General features: G+C 36.0%; 1 protein-coding gene and 1 pseudogene across 1 annotated transcript; both read right to left on the bottom strand.

The window, feature by feature from the left end:
• Positions 1-3189: 3189 nt before the first annotated feature.
• Positions 3190-3627, bottom strand: LOC149252466 (helicase required for RNAi-mediated heterochromatin assembly 1-like). Its single transcript, XM_089454158.1, has one exon. It carries the CDS (start codon positions 3625-3627, stop codon positions 3190-3192), a length of 438 nt encoding a protein of 145 aa, XP_089310284.1.
• Positions 3628-3660: 33 nt separating this feature from the next.
• LOC149252465 (uncharacterized) lies at positions 3661-4821 on the bottom strand (annotated as a pseudogene).
• Between the last annotated feature and the right edge of the window lie 5538 nt (positions 4822-10359).

Genomic DNA, 10359 nt, shown 5'->3' with positions numbered 1-10359 from the left:
CCGACTGTAATGCCCCACTTAAATATTATCCTGCAAAATTTTATTAATGTTTACATTACCTGAAAATATTGAGAAATATTGATGAATACCTTCATTTGGGAAATTATAAATTTATTGTCTAATATAAAATTCACGATTTCTATTATTCAAATTCCCAACTTGCCTTCTCAAATTGAATCTTAGGTAGGATATGGTCTCCTTCCATTATTTCAAATAATATATATATATATATATATATATATATATATATATATATATATATATATATATATATATATTCATCTCACATTCTCCAATGTACCCTCACATTTACTTGGGAGAAGACATGGTCCTCTCCAACTAATTATCAATATATATATTCATCTCACAATCCCCAATGTACTCTCACATTTACTTGGGAGAAAACATGGTCCTCTCCAACTAATTATCAATATATATATTCATCTCACATTCCCCAATGTACTCTCACATTTACTTGGGAGAAGACATGGTCCTCTCCAACTAATTATCAATATATATATTCATCTCACATTCCCCAATGTACTCTCACATTTACTTGGGAGAAGACATGGTCCTCATCTCACATTCCCAAATGTACTCTCCCATTAATTACCTAATTTTATATTCATATCACATTTCCAAATGTACTCTCAGATTTACTTGGGAGAAGAGAAGTCAACTGTAAGGATGAAGGGGAAATTAATGACATTAATGAGAGGGGGTTGAGGTGAAGAAGAGAGAAAGGGAATAAAAGGGGAAGGAGGAAGGGAGAAAAGAGGATGTTGGGTCTTGCTTTGATTTTGGGTTGGCTGTGATTTTAGGATTGCTGTGATTTTGGAGACCTAAGGAACCTGTGGAAGTTTCTTGGGTTTGTTGAGAGGAGGGAAATATTGTTTATCTTGGTTTGGATTATTCATTTTGGACACACCACATTTGGTTGGACTTGGGCTCGGAGGGCTAGGGAACCTGTGGAGGTTTACTGGGCTAGGGATTTATTTCCTAGTTGACTGGGAGGTAAATCTAATTGGGTTAGTCAAGAGGAGTGTTTCAGTAACAGCATCAGCTCAAAGGCATCTCCAGTAGCCATCGGTATAGGTATTCCTGTATGCATAGATTTCTCATGTAAATTATTGAAATGATATGTTCACGATAAGTTGTAGGAATTAGAATGTAAATGGTAAATTATCATTGTTTAAATGTATTGAAAGAAAAGATAAAATTATCATGGTTTAAATGTCTGGTAAGGAAGTATATTATTGCCTCTTATTGCATTTAAATCCCAGAGAAAATAGATCTGTTAGAAGACCCTAGGATAGGGCTCTTACACATGGTATCAGAGCTTTGGTTCAAAATATGGACCTTAAAGCCTACCTACTAGAGATTTTTAAAATCTAGTTGAATATTTGAAGACCAAGACCTTACTAACTTGTAAATTGCACTTTAAAATTTTCCGTGCAATCCTGTAGAAGCTTCCATCTAAGCTAAAACAACATTTTAGTTTATGTTGCAACAAGAAAATTTTCTGTTCTCAGGCAAATGAAATTGTGTAGAAGACCATTTTGTGCTAAACCTTTTGGCAATATTATTTTCATAAATGAACTTTGAAGGCGGTTCTTTGAGCAATTTGAAAGTCAATTTCATGTATAGAAAACTTGTTTCCATTTTGCAATCAACTCCTCTGTCTTACGATGGTCCCAATAGCTTTCACATGTACCTCCTCCTTGTAGCTTGAGTTCTCTTTGAATTATCCATTCGCTCGGTAATTTTCTTGATTACCTCTGCAATTTCTAAAAATGCATTAATGGTTTTGAGATTCTGTATTAATGTTAATAACCTTTACAGAGATGACATAACCTGCAAAGGAACTACCATCATTGCAACAAGCTTGACTTGAATATGGAAAAGTTTTGAATTATTCCATTCCTTCATTCCAAACATCATTAGCTAAAGCTAGGGGATACCTTCCATACCTTCTGGCATTCAAATTCCATGGTAATACACCGAAAACCACCCAATCTACAAACTGGCAGAATGTGGAGGGAGTCTAGGCAGTAAGCAGTTTTTAGGAGGGAGCCCCCTGCATTTGCTCACAAGATTCCACGTATGAAACATGGATTTTCAAAACTGTTAATTGCGGAGGTCCCCTCTCCGATTAAATGTCGAAAGGCCTGGGGGGTTGGGGTCCAAGATTAAATCATCTCCATTGATTTTGTGGGCACCTCTTATCGCAATTGAAACCTACAAGGGTTTTACCCTGTGTATGTGCACTTCTCAAAATCGATTTCTCCTGAAGCTAATTTTCCTGACGGTGTCGAATGGATTCAACGAATGGGCTTCATAATGCTTTGAGATAACTCTGTCACTTCAACTGGAAACAGGATACCGATCTAGGATCAAATTCTTTTAAAGAAACTTGATAACTTGAATTCTCTGTTTCCTCCTCGGATGTGTCCACCATACCACTTCTATTAAATTGAATGAATTTTTCATTTAAGGCTCTGTTTCCTCTTCAATAATATTACCCGGTATGAATTTAATGCTCTTTTTCCTCCTTTACGAGCCATGGATGTGTCCACCATACCAATGAATTTTTCATTTAATGCTCTGTTTCCTCCTCCATAATTTTAACCATACCATTTCTATCCACCTGTGTAAGCATGTCTCTGGATTCAGATTCAGCTTAACTACCTATGTACGCATGTCTCTGTGTATTGTGTTATGCGTCCATTGCTTTAATCCAAGGTTTTTAACATGTCAATTAAACCCACCAATGAATTTATTGAGTTTAATGGAACCAACTTCCCTCTTCTATCATCTTGCGGTTACCCTTCCTTTCTTTTGACAAGTTTATTAAACTTTCAAATTAATATATATAATATCCATTTTCAAATTAATAATACATACATACATACAGCTCTGTTCTATGAGTTACTCTTTCTTATCATCACTGGTTTATTCAACTTTTAAATTAATAATAATCCAATCCAGCTCAGCTCTTTCGCATCAATTGGGAATTCTCTGTTATATATGTATAGCCCTCTTTAGCTTCAATATAAAATCATATCCATCCTTCAATTGCCTCTTTTTCAGATAACCCGACTCCATAACTTGGGGTTGTAATGACAAAATTGCTCCAAGAAAGGAAGCTCTTTCATTTCTTCAATCAGCTGTAAAACAACAATTCCCTTCTCAAAGGCTTTTGATGTCTCGCTCCTTGACAATTCCCCATGCATAGTTCCGAAATCCATCAGAGGAAATGCACAACAGTGCACCAGACATAATTTGTTTCGACGAGCTCCAATCAACTGGATTCTCTTTTGTTGCTCTGAAACGGATGTGGTGCTCTAGACCTTGATCCCCACATTGGATCCACGTTAATTTCACTTCCTTGTATCTCTTAATATTATCTGGGACAAGATTCTTGCGGAAGTCCTGAATAGCACGCCTCAGAGAGGCGAAGCAGTCCTCACAGACCAAATGAAAGTGTGTGGACAAGTATTCGTCAACACTGTTATAAGTCTGGCATATTCTGTTGACAGGCAATTGTTCTGGGCCATGGGAAGATATTTCATCTTCAATTGGGATAATTGGCAAAGTCCTCGCGTTTGGATGCCTGATTTTGCTCATTAGTTCAACTTCACTCTAAAATTCATCGTCTGCCTATTTTCTGTTTTCATCTAGCATCTTGACTGCAACACAAAAATCAACAGGGAACTTCAAGCCCGATAAAAATTTTAAATCACTGATCTCCTCCTGCTTCTCCATGACAATCTGCACGGGCGCACCAAAGGTTTCGTTTCCCTCGGAAATGTTCACCTCTGCTACGCTTGCAACCTGGATGCCTGCAACTTCTGGTATTTGATCAAGCCGTTCACGCAAGAGCTGGACTTGAGCTATATAAGGGGACTGCACGACAATGTCCATTGGCATCACTCCAGCAAAAATAAGAGATCTCACATGCTGCACGACAATATCTGCTTCCCCTTCATTATAAAATGAGCCTGTGCCTACAGGATCCAAATGTTTCTCGCAGCCAAGTGATAGACTACCATAAGGCATGCGTGTGTCCAACAAAAGAAGATTGCAAAGAGCATCCGTACTTGACTCCTGAAGAAGTTGTTCCGTAATATATTTTGGCATCCATTTCTCAGGGCATTGTTCCATGCATACATTTTTGGAGCCAAGAAAGTCATCATTACCAGATAACCACAGAGAACTTGAACTTGATTCAGGGAGCTGCATGCTCTCACATGCACTTCTGAAGCTGTCATAGCCGGAATTGTTCCTTATGGATCGATACTGGTGGAAGGGATCATCGGACGCCATACATGATTGACCAAAAGCCTCATCTCCCAGAAATAGAAGCATTCGTCTTCTTTTACAATGGGGATTATTATCTTGAGAAAAGTATTGAATTTGGAAAAAATAAGAAGCAATTGCCTGACCGGATTCACCTTCATTATCAAGGGACAAGATTGATAGTTGGGGTTGCTGAAATATCTGAGGCAAAGGTGTCGATGCAAGCATATTGTAAACATCGCCATGCGTCCATTCATCGCAGAGCGACCGAGATATTGCCAAGGACAAATCTGTGTCGAGAATTAGATTATCATAGTACCCCTAGTCCCAAGAGCTGTTTGCTGCTGCCATTACACTGGTGGGTGTGGATGCATAGCACACACTAAGAGTCTCAAATATGCAGTTTGAGCTGAGATTTAATATTTCCCGAGATATAAGTCCATTTATGCGCCGATGTTTTTATGCTCCCACTGATCCAACCACTTTACTATACTAAAATACAATATCCGAATACCATGCCATCGAATATACCACATAATTACTAAATCACATCACCTCATACCTAATATATGCCCACTTGAAAAACACAATGTATAGATAAATTCTTAACACCAATAGGATTCAATATCAGTCTGCCAATATGTGATTCTCAATTTCACCTCCAAGAGTCAGAATGTATGGATGTGATATGTAAGGGAAAAACATCGGAAATACTTGGAATGATTTTGTTGCTTGGTTTATGATCGGTGCAATATGTGAGAGAAAACATGTAGCTGTATGTTTCATTGGATCTCTATTTTCATCCTTGACTGGGTTTATTTTCAAATAAGGTTTTTTTTTTCTATGGCAAAATGGAAGTTGTTGTTTTGACTTTGGTCATTCCCACATTGCTTCCAGGCCATTTGACAACATTAACAGATGACTAGTTCAAACTTGAATTAATTGGAATATGGATGGCCTTTTCACCATATTTGAAGCTAGAAGATGTATTCATCTCCAAAATTGCTAAATTCAAAGATGGTCAATGTCTCAACAAATTTGGTGGCAGTTTTCAAGCAACAAATTTCAGATGCTTTTTCTGGGCAATTGGAGTCAAATTTCAAAAATCCAAAACTTGGGTTTTTTATTTTGCTAATGACACCAATTAGATGACTCGCAAGAATTTCTGTGAAATTTTGAGCAGATAGGGATATTTTGATAGTTTTCTAAAGAGTACACACTCAACTTTTGTGAATGAACAATCTTCCCAAAGTCTGTGTTTTTACATTTAGATTTGTTGGTGTAAATGAGAATGAGAATGTTGAGCAACATGTTCATAGAGTTCTTAACCTTGTTAATTTAGCTAGGAGTGTACACATCAAATTTGGAATATGAATTCATATGGTGACAATGAGTCAAGTATGGGTAGTGATTATAAGCCATTACAGTGATGAACTTCTTGAAGTATTGTTGCAAATTGCATTTGCATAGTGAAACAAAATAAGAACAAGTGTCATTTTTCTATAGGACATGTAGGTAGAGCGGTTTATAAAGGATGGACCATTGGTGGATGTCTTGCACATATGGACATTGAAAAGATTGAAAAATCAAACATTTGAAAGCATACACGTTGCCATAATGCAAAATAAAATAAATCTGTTGCTTTTTTTTTTGGTCTTGCTGTAGTGAGTTGAGCTCATTTTGAAGGGAGAACATGGATGGATTTTCTTTTTCAGTTTGTTGGGAATAACAACTTTGGTTGAGCGACTAGGTTTTATAACAGAGCAACTAGAAATTTTCACTAGTCCACAGTTGGAGGCCTTCTGAATGTTACATTTGGAAATATGACTGAGATGATCATCTCATTATATGCTCTCTATAATGGAAAGATTTGCATTGTGCAACAATATTTACTTGGTTCTATCTTTTCAAACATGTTGCTTGTGCTTGGATGTTCCCTTTTCATGGATGGTGTTATTCATCATAAGAAAGAACATGTCGTTAATAAGGTTGTTGCTGTTGTCAACTCAAAATTATTATTGATGGAACTGTTATAGGCCTACTTTTCCTAGCTGTGCTAAACTTTACACACACACAAAAATTTAATTACAGGTTGGATAATCAGAATTATCCCTTTCAAGATTTAGTAGTTGTGTAATGCTTGTAGCCTATGTATTCCACCTTGTCTTCCAGCTGAAGAGTCACAAAAATATTTATGACCTCATAGATCAGACTCAAGGATACCCAGAAAGTGATTATGTTTCAAAAGAATTCAAGGAGTTCAGATCAAGAGGAATATTCGAAGTATATCATGACTCTTTTCCGAGAAGAAATTTAATCAATTCTTTAAGGCTCTACGAGCATAGACATGTGGATTCTATTCATAGGGGATCTTTATGTGGTTTCAATTGTGATATGTTTTTGCTTGGAAGCTCAGTGACCTATTTAACAAATATATGGAATCTTCCTTCCATCATGGTAGGAAGACATGGATTTAGAAATGAGTTCCTTCACATCTCTTAAATATTTGTGTTCAGTTCATAGAGTGAGTTTCAACCAAAATCAAGTGAAAAAAATAATAATGTGGAGAATGTGGTAGAGTACAACACTATCCCAGATTCTTTATCTAGTGCCTTCTTAAGTTTCATGCTTTGATAATGTCTCCAATTGAGATAAGATGGTTTTTCAGCACCATAATAATTTTGAAAGAATGTAGAGAGACATTTCTACATCTAACATATAATAAAAGAAGAGACACAAAATTAAAGGCTACAACAGAATCAAAATATATAATATTGGACAAAGGTGCACAAAGGAAAATTCTCTTGCATTAGAAAAGCAGGTGTTATCTATTGTTTTGTAAGTACGAAGGTGGTAAAGCTAAAGGTGTGACATAAGAAGATGAAACGAACAAGTGAAATTTAAATGCAAAGGTAAATAACATCCACGGAAGAGTATTAGCAAGAAACTTATTTTCAGATCCAAGGGCATGAATATAGTAGTCAAAGGTCAATTGGAGAAATGGTAACAAAACTTGCCATATTTGCTAGGTTAGGTAGTTAACAGAATTTCAGGGAAGCAATATCATCAACTCCAAATTTCAAGGCAGAGGATCAACAATCAAAGGATATCATCCAATTTTAAAGGAGGAAAATCAACATTCTAAGGATCAACTACAAATTTGAAGAAGGAATATCAACATCAATAAATTAATTTCCATATTTAAGGTAGAAGATTTTCAAACTGGTCCAAGTTTCTGGTCACAAATTAGAATTTTTTGATAAGATTTGATGCTGGGAAGCTTGTAATATATTCAAGATTGTAATTCTCTATTTATTCTTTGATTTCAAAGGAAGAAGGGTTCACTTTTGGGCTTAGAAAGACTTGTATTTTGTGTAAAAGCATGATATTTTCAGAGTTTAATAAAATGTCTATGGCTTTAGCTTCTGATATACTTTGTTTCATATGTAAGTGATTTCCAGTTTCCATTATCTCTTATTCATATTATTTGAAATTGTGTCAATTATTGGGAAAGTCTAGGTTGAGAATCAACCTCCCTGACATTCCACTGAAAGGTTATGTTCAATGCTGGGCAGATTTGTTCTCCTCCACATCATTAGATTATTTCTATTGCATAATTGAAATTTATATTTTCTTAAGCCGTTGAAGGATCTTCTCACGCTTTTGGATCTTATTAGATGAATTATATATTTAGAATGAATATCAATGTTACCTGATATCTATTTAGTCTTCTTTACTCATATTTAAAGTTGTCATTAATCTGTCATGGCTAGATGTTGGCACCTTAATTGAGCTCTTTGAAGAGATGACTTTCTTTATTTAAGAAGGGATTTGAAACCATAAGAAACCACCTCTCAAAAGACCCAGTTAAATATCGCCACTATGCTTAAAAGGCTACTTTTCATTTCCATGAACAATCATTAGCCTCGTAACATTTGAGGGAGCCCCCTCTGGTTCAAGAGCCAACTTGGGCTTATAATAGGTTGAGTTGATTTCTTGGCACAATTTCCAACCAATAAACTGTATTCTTCGTGCAATGTGGTTATATTTGATGACGTACAAACTTGCTGATGAAGAAAAGCTGGATGAAACTCCTGTTTGGTATGGGCTTCTGAATTGCTCTCCCAGTTCTATGGTTTTGCAAAATTCCTAGTTTTTAAATTGGGGTACAAGGTTTGTCCCTTCCATGTCTATAAAGGTGGAAGAGTTATGATGCATTTTGTAGTCACATTGTGTGCTTTTGGAGCAGATATTAGGATGTCCTTTTTTTTTTTGGTTAGATGAGTAGTCTAAACTTCTTTGTACCAGACTATTATGTTCCACCAAGTTTCTAGGATGGGGCCCTACACGTGGTATATATATATATATATATAATTTGAACCTTTGATATTTAAAGGACATTTCTCTCAATAAGTATGAAAATCATGCTAGGAACAGTTTCTGAAGTTTGGAGTCTTTTATTTTTAAGTTAACTAATTGGTTTGGAAGATGAAAAACCAACAACTTGGAAGAGTGGGACTTTTATATTCACTGAGGTATTAAAGAAATTATATGCATGAAACTTATACTAGCACCTTCTAGTGAAATTGATAGTGCACTAATTTGTTGCTTGCCAATATTTCGGTTTTGGTACCACCTTATAGCATATCCGGGTTCAAATGCTATTTTCCATGGTGGACAGTTGAATCTGTTTCAACTCTAATTGTTATTAAGGGGTTTCACAAGGTTTTCACATGAGCATCTGTGATGCCCATTTTGACTTAGATAGCTACCCATACTAAGGCTCTATTTTGCAGTTCCATTTATGAACATTATGTAATATTGATGCATTTGGTTGACACGTGAAACTACTGATAGATTTGATATTGATGAAGGAAATGGTTGATGTATGGCCTAAATGTATGACTTAGTGATGATTTATCTAGTACATGACTTATCAGAGCTATTGTTGTTTCATGTATGGCTTAAGTGGATATGATTTATCTAATGAATGACGTAGTGAAATTATGATTGTTTCTAGTATGAACCACAAAATTGACACGTGGATACTAGACTTAATAATGTGATGATTATACATCTTGTTGTTATATAAATGCATGAATGAGAGCTAACCCGCAGGGGGAATAAACTATATGATAGCCGAGATCTACTCTTCCATTGAGGGAAGGTCGAGACATCTCATGGGGAAGGTATAATGTACATTGTTATACTACATTTGGTATCTACTTGATATGCACTCTTATGACACGAGTAAAATGCAAATGACAGGTGGCAAGACGACCTGACTGGATTATTCGATGACAAGTCCAACCAACTCTGTAGTGTGGTCCGTGTTAGGGCGTTGACCCTAGTTGTAAGGAGGGGTGGAGGCATTTCCCATCGTGTATCCTCCGAAACCTGGAATCGTGGGAGGGCAGTGGTGGACACGCTCCCCTAGATGTGTGATGACGATTGCTACTTTCCTACTGGGGAAGTTAGGTCGATATAGTTGATGCTTCCACCATGTCGGTTTTATCAGTGGTTAGTATGGCCGTTGCCACTGATAAAGCAATAGAGGACGGATAGGGTGGGAACGGAAGTAGGTCAAGATGGATAGGAAGATATAGATCAATTGGAGACTCTTGATGGGAAGTAATGTCATTGTCTGACTTATCAAATTTTACTACTATAACTCTCTTTGGTTTGTTATGCTTTCGAACTCCTTGTATCTTTTCATTTTAACTTCAGGAAGAAGTTTTTCTGAAGGAGGGGTGTATGTAATGCCCCACTTAAATCTTATCCTGCAAAATTTTATTAATGTTTACATTACCTGAAAATATTGAGAAATATTGATGAATACCTTCATTTGGGAAACTATAAATTTATTGTCTAATATAAAATTCATGATTTCTATTATTCAAAATCCCAACTTGCCTTCTCAAATTGAATTTTAGGTAGGATATGGTCTGCTTCCATTATTTCAAATAATATATATATTCATCTCACATTCTCCAATGTACCCTCATATTTACTTGGGAGAAGACATGGTCCTCTCCAACTAATTATCAATATATATATTCA

The sequence above is a fragment of the Pinus tabuliformis genome, chromosome 7, assembly GCF_031772625.1.
Source record: "Pinus tabuliformis cultivar Carrire ecotype Pingquan chromosome 7, CPIR1, whole genome shotgun sequence".
Classification (NCBI taxonomy): domain Eukaryota; kingdom Viridiplantae; phylum Streptophyta; class Pinopsida; order Pinales; family Pinaceae; genus Pinus; species Pinus tabuliformis.
The sequence above is the reverse complement of the archived record's forward strand: the minus strand, read 5'-3'. Positions and strand labels throughout refer to the sequence as shown.

Bases quoted from the DNA above. Each gene is read 5' to 3' on its own strand.
- LOC149252466 (XM_089454158.1), bottom strand. From the start codon at position 3,627: ATGAGCAAAATCAGGCATCCAAACGCGAGGACTTTGCCAATTATCCCA.